The sequence below is a fragment of the Aulonocara stuartgranti genome (genome assembly GCF_965226115.1).
Source record: "Aulonocara stuartgranti genome assembly, chromosome: 9".
NCBI classification, from domain to species: Eukaryota; Metazoa; Chordata; class Actinopteri; order Cichliformes; family Cichlidae; genus Aulonocara; species Aulonocara stuartgranti.
This window is the reverse complement of record NC_138960.1, coordinates 11,947,268-11,960,098: the sequence shown is the minus strand read 5'-3', so window position 1 is coordinate 11,960,098 and position 12,831 is coordinate 11,947,268. Positions and strand designations below refer to the sequence as shown.

Here is a 12,831-nt window from a genome sequence, read left to right as displayed (position 1 = left end):
ATTCCACGAAGTTACGGCAAACATACATGTTTGAAAAGTTTCCCATATTCTTTGCATTTCCTGTCTTTAAACTCAGATTAAAGCTGGCATTGTGTGACATTAAAAGACCCGTAAATATGTATAGAAACAAATCTAGCTGCCAGTGATACCGGCAAAGCTAAATCTCATATCACAATAAGGCTGCCGTTCTGCCTGCGACAAGACAGAGACCTAAACAGATGCTATCTCTCCAGTCATCTATCAGCCTGTCCAAACAAAAAGCCACCAGGGTATTGGAGGCAAGTGGAGTGGAATGCGCATGTCGGTGCTGTAACTGATGATCATACGGCTTAAATGACTTAACATTTTAACTCTAATGGCACGGGAAGATGAACTTGCATGTGCAGTCTGTAAGCAGTCTAATGCAGACATCCAAAACAGCGCTGACAAATGGTGATGCCCCAAAACACAGGAGAAAGAGCAGCAATAATCCTAAAACCAAAAAAGGGTTTCGGAAAGATAGTGACAAAGAGATGCCGCATACTGTGGAGTAAAAAAGGGAGGAAAAGAAGACGCAGCAAAAAGCAAAAGCCATCTTTTCTCTCAGATGTGACTATAGTGAAAGGCAGCGAGATTATTTTTTCTAGAGGCGTGCTACCTTCTTGCCTTTTCTGACCCCAGTGAAGAGACGATTGAATAGATAATTTTGCAGGCGCTCTGCACATTTTGCCCTAGACAGTCTCTGAATGAACCACAGCATTATCTTGTTCACACGCCTGTGCTTCTTCTCCGGGGGGGTACTTCGATGAGTCTTCTTACTGAATATGATGACATGTCAGTCATAGGCACCACGGAGGATGATAATGAAACGGTCATCAAACATTATCAGTGAAGTAAGGCCAGTGGACAGCTTCAGGCCACTGTGAATGGCACATGCATACACAAGCAGAATACTAAGGAGATCTCCCATGTAAATTTATTTTGGGATACGCTGAGAAAAGCATGTGGATGCTGGGTGCCAAGACTAGAATCTTTGTTCTTTCGGTCTTTGTCAGGAGTGTCCACATTCAGCTGATTCATAAGAGCTAAAGCTATGGAGCCTTTTTGAAATGCCACTCACATCCAGTCTCAGGACCCAACAAGGATTATTTTAAAGTTAATGTATAGTAAATCTTGTAAAGCAGTCTGCCACAAAAAGAATCTCCATTTAATTGATGTTCAAATCAAATCTGTGTCATTAGCAATTACATGTCTTGGCAGCTTCTAAGGGTAAAAATGAGAGCATGCTCATTAGTATTACATAAGAAGGTTGAATCTTTGAAAAAGGACACTGCTGCCATATTAATGTCACAGAATCTGTAGATGGTCACATTTTACGAATTCTTGCTCTTTAGTACCCTTTGAATTCTCGCCTCCTAATTATGCTCTACGGTGGTGGTGGTGTCAGTAGGATGGGTAGGATGCTGAAGCTACAACGCAGATTCTTCTAGTACAAATTTAGACCTGGGTGCTGTGCAGCCCCTAGACCACATCTGGTCTTCTGATTCTCCATAACCAGTCGGTGTGTAGTCAGGAAAATTAGGATTAAAATGTAAATAAGTATACATCAAGCAGTTTGTCCCATTTCAGTCAACAAACACTCTTTTAAAAACTCCCCATCAGAGAATGCCTATACTGTTATTTGCAGTTTTGTGGAAAATCCCAATCCCAATATGGTTATGTTGCTTTTATTTTGAAGGTGAGAGCTCGCCATACTGTGCTTTAGAAATTTATATGATTTCAAATCATTTTGAAATATATTTAAAACGTACAAAAAAGTGAATTCACTGAACTACGTTTTCATACCAACATTTGAGCAGCCACACTGGATTCCTGTAAAAAGTCAGAAATTAATCAAGCTTAATATTCAACCACTAACCCAAATGGTTCTGATCAGGAATGCAAGCAAATAACTGTAATTTTGCATATTTATCAAAACAATAACATGCTTTACTATTTTTTTCTGCTTTTTTTGTAAAACACACCACCAAACAAAAATGTCACAAAAAGTATACTGATAAACCACGTGCACCAGGCATAGCGGAATTGGCTCGGTTTGTCCCCAGTGTACCTTTTTTGCTTTCTGCTGACCACTACTCAAGCTCGGGCCTTCATCTGGGTCGGAATTTTCTTCCAGGTCATCCAGGTCATATTGACTAATTTTTCTTCTCAAATATTTATCTATTGCTATAATGTATTTTCTCACTCACAGGATGACAATTATGTAATATCGTCTTCTTCTTCTTCTTCTTCTGTTTTAGTGGCAGTTGGCATCCCCTTGAATTAGAGCAGGTAGTTGTACTGCCCTCTAGTGGTAGAGAATGTAATTGTTCTCCCGCTACCCACACTGGTCGCTTAGAGTACTAACTGCTGGAACCAGACAATCTTCATCGGCACACCTGATCATTTCTTATGGCACACCTATGTGATAGTGGTTGAGAAACACTGGCCTAAGTACTCACTCAAAGAAGCAAGAGGTAACGCTGTGTGATTGTGTGTTTAAGGATTTTACAATCTGGATCTCCATTACAAGACTAAAGACAGAGAAGCAGAATAAGTTGACCAAAAATGTAGAGCAAAAATAGAGATCTGAATCTTTGCTAGCAAAACTGTAAAAGCAGCAAGCACTATTTTTTTTTTTTTTACCAAGCTTTGCACTGCAGGGATGTAGCGGTCAATTTATCAAAGAGTATTTGGTGGACTCTGATGTGCTAATAGAAAAAAAAGAAGAATTTCTAATGTATTTGCCTCTCCAGGCAAAGCGTAACAAGGTGGTCCAAGGAGCTTTAGCTGAAAATGTTGTCTTTTTCTTCTCGTCTCTGGATGAAAGCTGTGATGTAGTGTCCATTACACAACCCAGTTACTCATCTTCGTACATAGGAGAATAAAACATTTGATTTTAGGAAGAGCTAGCAGCAGTGTGATCAGTGAAAGAGAATAGGACAGGGAGTAATTTGTTCAACTGCATGCATGGACAGGCTTGGGCTGAAATGGGACAAACTAGTAGGTTTTACAACTGCTGGGTGTCTGAATCTGACTGGAAAATGTAGGACTTTTGAAGCAGATACAATAGAAGATAAAAGGACTGAAGTGAACCCTGAAATTGGTATTGTTTAATTCTATTATACACCAGGATGTGTCGTGCATGTCGCTGATGTTAACAAATTAACTTAATCAGGGCAAGAGAATCACAAATACTTTGTTGCACTACGAGATTGAACATGGTGACATAGGCCACCACATATCTGTCAGGTAGCTCAGGATGGGCAAAGTACTAAAAAGAGCATAGGACCTCAGTTTTGTGAGAAAGAAATTATGGATTTCCAGAGCTCTCAGATGCAGAATGGAAGGCAGATATTGTTCAGACAATGAACTTTTCAGTCCCAAAAAAGACTGTATTTTACTCAGTAACAAAGGAAAGGGAACTGAAAAACAGCAGATGAAGTAATTAAACTACAAGAACTATAGCAATAGCACACTGGATAAAGTTAAAAGTCTTCAAAATTTTGAACATTTTGCTTAGTTCATATTTTTATTTGCTTATTGTAACATCTACTCTCACCAGTAACTGTTTATAAAGAGATAAAATTAACATTGAGCAGAACTGAGTTCAGCTTATTGATGCAGCCCATCATAACACTCCCAGTTTCTCATGTGACCCCTTGGGAAGAGAAATGTCCGCCTCTGGTCCAAATCCTGATGTAAAAGCAAGAGAGCACGAAGTCTAAAAACTGCCTTTTACCCACAAAAACCATCATATTAGTATGTTCAGTGCATTTCAGGCGGTTCTTTGAAGTTGTGTTGCAATTTATTTGCTCTAACTACTTTCCTTAAACTGAACTCCAACATTTCTACTTCAGTTAATGAGTTCCTTAAAATGTCTCTTAACAACTTTTTGGGAATATGCTTATACTAGTTGGCTCCAATAAAGCAGCATATATAGATATGGACAGTACTGCCAGTGTATAGCAGTATGTAGGTTGGTAAATACTTTTTAAACTCTTTAAGGTTGTCTGAGGCCACTGCCAATGAAGGAATTGGTGAGATTCTCTCTTATGAAAGCTGGGTGTGTGTGCTGACGAGTGGAAGAAGAAAGAAATGATTTTGAAGAAAAAAAGCAATACCTGATGGTTAAACTTCAGACTTTGGACTTGTACTGATCTATTTTGTACACAATTAATTCAAATGACTCTTTGCTTAACCTTAACCCTAAACAATCTTTGTCCTATTATAGCGTAACCTGTTAAACTCTGTATTTTGTTGCATGTTAAAAATGAGTACACTGAACTGTACTAAGATCAGTCACTGATATTGAAGAGTTTCTGGAATTATATTATAAGAGCAAGCATGTAACACTGATTGTGTGCCTGTCTGCTGTAATGCGCTCTACAACATCTGTTATCAGTTACATGCACAACATTGGTTGCAGACTATAACAAACATGCTGAATCAGGCTTGGAATTTAACTTCATCTGGTAAAATACAGAGAGACGGTCTCCGATAAAATCATTCCCACCTCCACTGAAGCCACCAAAGCTGTTGGCAAGGTTATCTACAAGCTGAATGTTAACTGACTGATATGAATTCCCATGTATCTTTTCCCAAAGGGTCTGTCATCAACCACACTATCTGGAAAAGCCCGCTAAGTACAGCAACATTAAGAATGCTGCTGAGGCTGCTGCTGAGGAACCCATGAAAGGAATCCTCTGATACACAGAAGACAAGGTGGCACCTAGAGGCTTCAACGGTGACCCTCACTTCTCCATCTTTGATGCTGGAGCTGGAACTGCACTCAAACCACCACAGCAACTACAGAAACCTGCTGTGTGACCCATTCGTGCATAAGGAGTCATCATTCTGGATTCTAGATGTTACAGCATCTGCACCAAGAGCAAACTCGTATACCTGATGAATGGGGAAATACCTTTTAAACGATTGTTATCTTTTCTGTTCAGTACTAAAGAATGTACAGATTCATTGTTGTAATGTTACTGATCTTGCAGCTCTTTTGCACTTTGAACAAAAGGCTGTAAGGTAGTTTACATCTCTACCTAAAAAGCAAAAGGTCCCCAGTTGGATTCCAACATTAGCACCCGTTCAAGTTCAAGTTCCAAAAATATAAAGACCAATTTCACGGCACATTTATTCCTCCTGCTCCAGTGCCTATGTACTGGGCAAAACGCTTGTGAACAAGTGTATTAAATAAACACTGACAGTAAAGCACATGAGTGGCTTTATAATGATGCACATTTGAGGTCCATGAAAGTTTCAGCTGTGTTGTAGCAGGCAACAGTCATATGAAAACATATTAAGCCAAATAAAGCCCTGACTCAAAAGCTAGTAGAACCCTGTTAAACGTAACAGCAAAAACTAAAAGTGATTGTTGTGACTGTTTTTTTTTTTTTACAGCATTGCTTGAGTGCTTGAGTCTGGCTTCCTCCCACAGTCCAAAGACATGCAATTAGTGGGGTTAGGTTAATTGATCAACCTAAATTGCCCATAGGTGTGAAAGTGGAAGTGAATGTGAGAGCGAATGGTTGTCTGTCTCTGTGTGTTGGCCCTGCGACAGACTGGCGACCTGTCCAGGGTGTACCCCGCCTCTCGCCCTATGACAGCTGGGATAGGCTCCAGCATCCTCTGCGATCCTGAAAAGGATAAGCGGAAGCGAATGGATGGATGCTTGAGTTCATTGAGGTTTAAGGGCTTTTGTTTGCACATAGCTCTCTCGAGGTCCCACCATAGCATTTCAGTTTGGTTGAGGTTTGGACTTTGACTGGGTCATTGCAACACTTTGATTCTTCTCTTTTTCAGCCATGCTGTTGGATTTTTGCTGCTGTGCTTGGGATCACTGTCTTCCTCCAAGACCCACTCTAGATCACGCCTTAACTGTCACAGATGGCCTCACAGTTGGCTGTAGCATTGGTATTCTGGTATACAGAGGAGTTCAAGGCTTAGTCACCGACTGCAATATGCCCAGATTCTCATCAAATCATTACGCCTCCACCACGGTGCTTGACAGCTGGTATGAGGTGGTGCACATTAAAACATCTCCACTTTGCTCTTTTCTGCCCAAGGATGTTGTTCCAAATGTCTTTTGAAATATCTTGTGGTTTGTTCAGAGGCAACCTTTCAAACCTGCTCTTTCAAAAATGTTCTTTTTGGAGACATGCCTATCTCTACTAAGAACAATCCTATTATTGGCCCATTTTAGAAACACATCTGGTAAACACCGCTTAGAAAGAAATTCATGCATTCTGATGCATGTTTACTTTGACTCTAATGACTATTTAAATTATTGACATCAGTCTAAAAACTCAACTCTGCTCCAGTTTGTCAGCATCTAAGTAAGACATCAGGAATTATTGTCTTTATCTGGCTCTAAATACCTCTGAAAGTATAAGATCCATTTTTCCAGGCTAAAAAGGTCTTCCAGTCCTCTCATGTTAAGCCTTTCAGCTCTTATCCAGTAATATGCAGCTGATATACGCTTGGGCTGTAATTATAGTAATCAAAAGGGGAACAGGGAGAGGGCTGTAACTATGCCCCTGGTAGTTTCAACATCATGTTTCAACTCCTGTAATTATGCTTAGACTTATTATTAACTAAGCTGCAGTCACTCAGATGAGAGGGGAAAAAAACTACAAGTAAAATAAAACGAGGAAATGTCACTTCAAGAGTTATAATCATCACCTATATACAAAAAGATGGAAACTTTAAGCGATTGATAATTGCCCACATAACTGCAATCTCTTGGTAAGTATCTGTTTTTGAGTGAATATGATGGCCAGTCGCCAGAAAAGGGAGAAGCAAAGGTGCAAAAGTAAAAACTTCTTCAGGGCTTGTTTGTGGGTGTCTATAGTTGTCTGTATTTAGACACCGTGCTGCTAAACAAAAGGATGAATTCAACCGCTACAAACACAAGGTCAACTGAATTCTTCCGTCAGCCTGCCACATACTTCTCAACAGACAGGTACAAAACTATTTATTTTTCTTTAAAAACTGACAGAAAAGTCATTACAACCTCTCAGTGACTCAAAAGGTCTAACATCTCTTAGTCCAAAAAGTGCCTCATATTTATCCTGCTGTTTGCACAAACTGTCCCCATCCATCATCGGTGACTTGCTTTCTTTATTTCCAGTCCAAGAGCCCTGACAACCTCCTTCCTGCTTCCATCATGAAACAAGCAGCATCAGACTAATGACTTTGCGTGCCGACTTGTGGCTAACAGTTTGGTTGGTTTATGTTGACACATAGTTAGAAGATGTCATTTTTAATTTAGCTCCTGGTGGAAATAGTCATGTGAAGTGTAAAACCTCCATTGTTTAACCACTGTGTGGATATGAGTAGGTGTGTGCCTATGGCACCTCTCATCTTTTGATATGGCATCTGTGCTCAACAAATTTCCCGGAGTGTATCATCCATATAAATGCTAATCCAAGCTGAAAAACTGATTTCAAACAAGCAAGAGACAACATCAGTTCCTGACAGATAGCCTCCTTCAGCCCCGCAAAACAATAGCTACATAAATGCCTTTCTGTGTTTAAGATGATTAATGATCAGTGTTGGATCAGTCACAGTATGCTCTCCCATGCACCCATGATCATTTTTCATTTCATATTATTCATATGTGATCAAAACCTGATTAAGTGACCTGAAACATTTCAGCCAAAACTGAGGCTGAAAACAGCATCTCTGTAAACTGACAAACCTGGCATTTATATTAATAAAAGGGACTATTTGAACTCTGTGTGTGTGTGTGTGTGTGTGTGTGTGTGTGTGTGTGTGTGTGTGTGTGTGCGTTCCTGCAGGTTGTGTACTCCTGCCTGCCACCTACTCACAATGGCTACCAGAGAGGGCAAGTGCCTACACAAAGCTCCATCCCACTGGTGTTGTAACAAAATCCCCAGAAAAATTCACATTATTCACACCAGTTATGTTTTGTGCAGTCGTGCACATCATTTGTCATTTATATCCAAAGAAGAATTAATTATTCTAAGGAAACTGACAGGGATTTGCTGTTTTTGTCTCACCAAGAAAAAACTTTCCACAGGAAACAGCATTGCCCCTTTTGTCGCAAAAGACATGTCAGTCATTGATTACTTTAAGCCTCGCCATGAAAAAAAAAAGCCTATCGTGTTAAGCACTCGCTAAAACATGTTAACACGTAACACCTTACATAAAAGCACTGTGTGATTATTTATAGACAAAATTGCTGCTATTAGCTTGGACTATGAGGAAAGATATGGGTGTTGAATTTGAAGTGGGCAGTTTAATTTTTGGCATCAGGACTGATGTCAGACTCTTCAGGTCAATTACGTCTCTCGTTCTTCTTCAATCGATACGTCCTCTGGGTGCAGACTATCACGTGTAATCATAAAACACAAATCCCAGTCATCATTTTGATCATAATGAGAGTAACACTGTGCCGTTAGCAGCCACTGTGTAATTACCCGGCTGGCACAGACCATAAGGGAAAACTACACTATGCAAATATTTCATTTTCTCACAAAAGCTCTTTAGGGATCCATTGTCTACACTGCAGAGGTAATATCTGCCAAACCAGATTGTGCCACTCCGCAACAAAGGAAAATTCATACCATTAGCCTTAGTTCTAGCCTCTTTGTCCAAGGTCTGGTTTGTAAAAGGTTATTTTCAAGTTGCCCAACTGAACATTTGAGGGGTAATGAAGGCAGAATGAACAAATAAACTTAAATGCCAAGAAGTAACAGCTGCCACCACTTACTACACTGAAGAAAGCATTATGTATAAGGTCTGAAAACATGTGAGTGACAGCTTAATAATTTCCAGCTTAGTGTAATACCATAAAAGGTTTCCCTTTCCAGATCATTTTTAAACACTGAAGCTGAAAGGCCTTTGGGGCCATGCAAGCAATTTGCATGCAGCTCTTGATCAAGCACAATATCTCCTCAATGGCAACGGTGTATTCATCGATTTAATCACAAAGAGATAAAAGATAGAGAGCGAACTGAATGATAGTCAGAGGAAACCACAACTGCCTTTGCAGAAAAAACATCTAAAATATAGAGAGAATACCAACGAGCAGATTTACAGAGTTCACTAGTGATGAAATAATGAAAACATATGCAGTATATAGCAGGGATGAGCTAATCAACTGATTAACTTATAAAGTATACAGATAAAAGTTAGAGATGAAGAACAGAGGAATCATGAAATCATGTGAAGGAGAAAAATGAGGCAGTATTTTGAGGACGTATATGCAGGAGACACTGTCATCTTGATGACATAAAGAATGAACTCATTAAAAAAACTGCCACCTATTCATTTTCTGTCTGTGCGCTAATTGATTAATCACCTAATTGTTCCAAGACTAGTAAAGGATCAAGGAACTCACCCCTATGAATAAAGCATAGAGTGTTCTTATTGCGCTTTTGGAAACTGCATACAAATGTTGGATGAAGTCGATTTTCTGGTTTTCCAGTTGGGAAGAACCACAGTTTCAGCACCACAGAGTGGACAGCTCCACAGAAAACCTTGAGCTCGATAAACTGAGCTTCAGACTTGAATTTTTGAGCAAAAAAACTACACTTGAAATTCTACTTTCCTCCAATTTTCTGAAGGTTAAACGCAAAGACAAACCAACAAATCCTGACAGAAACAGCGTCACTGACAAAAGAGCGAGACGCTCCTTTGTGGAAGATTTTGCTGCTGAAGTATTCACCATATAGGGCACGGATGGTGGCTTAGGGCTGAAGCTTCACATCTATTAGACAGGAAACAGCCCATAGCTTACGGTGAAATGCTGTGCACCTTCTCTCACAACTGCATTACAACCTGTTCAGCTTTCAAACGAAATGACATCCACAAGTGGCCAAGATGGGTGACGAACCAAAATGTATTATTCACAAAAGAATGATTTCCTTTTATTTTCATAAAGAAATTGAACAAATTAACTACGTGGCCGTTTTTTGGCTTATTGGGAAAACAGACCCAGGTGAATTTAAAAAAAGAAAGAAAAGAACGCACGGTGTATTTGGTAATAAGCCATACGCATTTTCTACTAACTAGCACTGCATTTAGAAAAAATGTGGGACGGCTTCAGTTTACATTTTAGAGAATGGCTCCAGGCATTATATTTATTCAAAGTTTTCATGGAAATAAGGGCAGCTATGCGCACCAAACCCAAACCGACGTGCTGTACTTCCTGCACATTCGTGAACCTCATTAAATCCCGTTAAAGCACTGCGACTTTAGAGCGAAGTTGGGCATACCATCGTAGAACAAACTGTGGCATCTATCAGTGCGAGGGTTACTGTGGAGAAACTACAGGTTGTGCATCCTCACCCCTTAGCAGGCTAGTGCGCGGAAAACGACATCCTCGCTCTGTAACGGAACAAGTGTCAAAAAATCAAACTCACCATAGAGGGATACAATCCGAAGATGGTGAGGGAAAGGACCGGGTACAGGACGCTCAACAGGACCCGCATGCTGACGGGCTCCGGCCAGCCACTTTTCTCCAAGATACAGTCCTTTATCATGGAGCTCCTGTCCTTTTGTTCACCTCACGCGTTTTTCTTTCTTTTTTTTATTGCTGTGGAACCGCAGAGAGAGCGCTCCGACCGCGGCACTGCAACCACGCGTTCAGCGGCATCACACACAGCGCTCCGACTGAGGGCAGTGCCGAGGAAAAAAAAGTTTTGAGACAGGGGGAAATATTCAAATATTTCAGTTCCAGCAAGCTGCAGGGGAGGCGCTCCAACCATGTGACTGCACTTCTATCTATCTGCCTGTGCTGAATGCCTTGTGAAAAGCGACCAGATTTTTCATTTACACAACCTTCACGCAGATAATGTCTTAAATGGCTAATGAGGCCATTGTGGGACAGGAGGTTTCAGGTGTGAGATCATTATCCGAATGCTGAAGAGGTAATGGTTTATCAGTTTAGTAATGATGGGGGAATGATTGTTCGGTAGGATATACAGTGGGGCAAAAAAGTATTTAGTCAGCCACCGATTGTGCAAGTTCCCCCACCTAAAATGATGACAGAGGTCAGTAATTTGCACCAGAGGTACACTTCAACTGTGAGAGACAGAATGTGAAAAAAAAAAATCCATGAATCCACATGGTAGGATTTGTAAAGAATTTATTCGTAAATCAGGGTGGAAAATAAGTATTTGGTCAATAACAAAAATACAACTCAATACTTTGTAACATAACCTTTGTTGGCAATAACAGAGGTCAAACGTTTACTATAGGTCTTTACCAGGTTTGCACACACAGTAGCTGGTATTTTGGCCCATTCCTCCATGCAGATCTTCTCCAGAGCAGTGATGTTTTGGGGCTGTCGCCGAGCAACACGGACTTTCAACTCCCGCCACAGATTTTCTATGGGGTTGAGGTCTGGAGACTGGCTAGGCCACTCCAGGACTTTCAAATGCTTCTTACGGAGCCACTCCTTTGTTGCCCGGGCGGTGTGTTTTGGATCATTGTCATGTTGGAAGACCCGGCCTCGTTTCATCTTCAAAGTTCTCACTGATGGAAGGAGGTTTTGGCTCAAAATCTCACGATACATGGCCCCATTCATTCTGTCCTTAACACGGATCAGTCGTCCTGTCCCCTTGGCAGAAAAACAGCCCCATAGCATGATGTTTCCACCCCCATGCTTCACAGTAGGTATGGTGTTCTTGGGATGCAACTCAGTATTCTTCTTCCTCCAAACACGACGAGTTGAGTTTATACCAAAAAGTTCTACTTTGGTTTCATCTGACCACATGACATTCTCCCAATCCTCTGCTGTATCATCCATGTGCTCTCTGGCAAACTTCAGACGGGCCTGGACATGCACTGGCTTCAGCAGCGGAACACGTCTGGCACTGCGGGATTTGATTCCCTGCCGTTGTAGTGTGTTACTGATGGTGACCTTTGTTACTTTGGTCCCAGCTCTCTGCAGGTCATTCACCAGGTCCCCCCGTGTGGTTCTGGGATCTTTGCTCACCGTTCTCATGATCATTTTGACCCCACGGGATGAGATCTTGCGTGGAGCCCCAGATCGAGGGAGATTATCAGTGGTCTTGTATGTCTTCCATTTTCTGATGATTGCTCCCACAGTTGATTTTTTCACACCAAGCTGCTTGCCTATTGTAGATTCACTCTTCCCAGTCTGGTGCAGGTCTACAATACTTTTCCTGGTGTCCTTCGAAAGCTCTTTGGTCTTGGCCATGGCGGAGTTTGGAGTCTGACTGTTTGAGGCTGTGGACAGGTGTCTTTTATACAGATGATGAGTTCAAACAGGTGCCATTCATACAGGTAACGAGTGGGGGACAGAAAAGCTTCTTACAGAAGACGTTACAGGTCTGTGAGAGCCAGAGATTTTCCCTGTTTGAGGTGACCAAATACTTATTTTCCACCCTAACTTACGAATAAATTCTTTACAAATCCTACCATGTGGATTCATGGATTTTTTTTTCACATTCTGTCTCTCACAGTTGAAGTGTACCTCTGGTGCAAATTACTGACCTCTGTCATCATTTTAAGTGGGGGAACTTGCACAATCGGTGGCTGACTAAATACTTTTTTGCCCCACTGTATATATGGAAATGCAGTTGTGGTGCACAGCGCACTTGTTGAAAGGAAAAACGCGAAATTAAATAAAAATAAAAAGCTGAGGAAAGCAGTGCAGATGCACGACTGAACTTATGAGAAAGAGAGAGAAGCTTTAATAGTAAATGGAGAAATCTGTCCATGTTGAATATCTAAATATTTCAGGTACAGTGCACTGAATCTGTACACATGTGGTTCAGCTAGAGATCTGTGGATATAGTGGATGGAGGATTA

At 40.9% G+C, this 12,831-nt stretch overlaps 1 protein-coding gene across 2 annotated transcripts in view; it reads right to left on the bottom strand.

The window, feature by feature from the left end:
- The window catches only part of olfm3a (olfactomedin 3a), a 30,459-nt gene extending 19,514 nt beyond the window's left edge, over window positions 1-10,945 (bottom strand). The window contains exon 1 of one of the 2 annotated variants that reach the window (XM_082546564.1): window positions 10,416-10,945. In XM_082546564.1, the coding sequence (XP_082402690.1) occupies window positions 10,416-10,535 (120 nt within the window). In that variant the 5' untranslated portion in view covers window positions 10,536-10,945. Of the gene's footprint in view, window positions 1-2,089; window positions 2,097-10,415 lie in introns of those variants that run through there. The other variant, XM_082546565.1, reaches the window with a different exon arrangement.
- Between the last annotated feature and the right edge of the window lie 1,886 nt (window positions 10,946-12,831).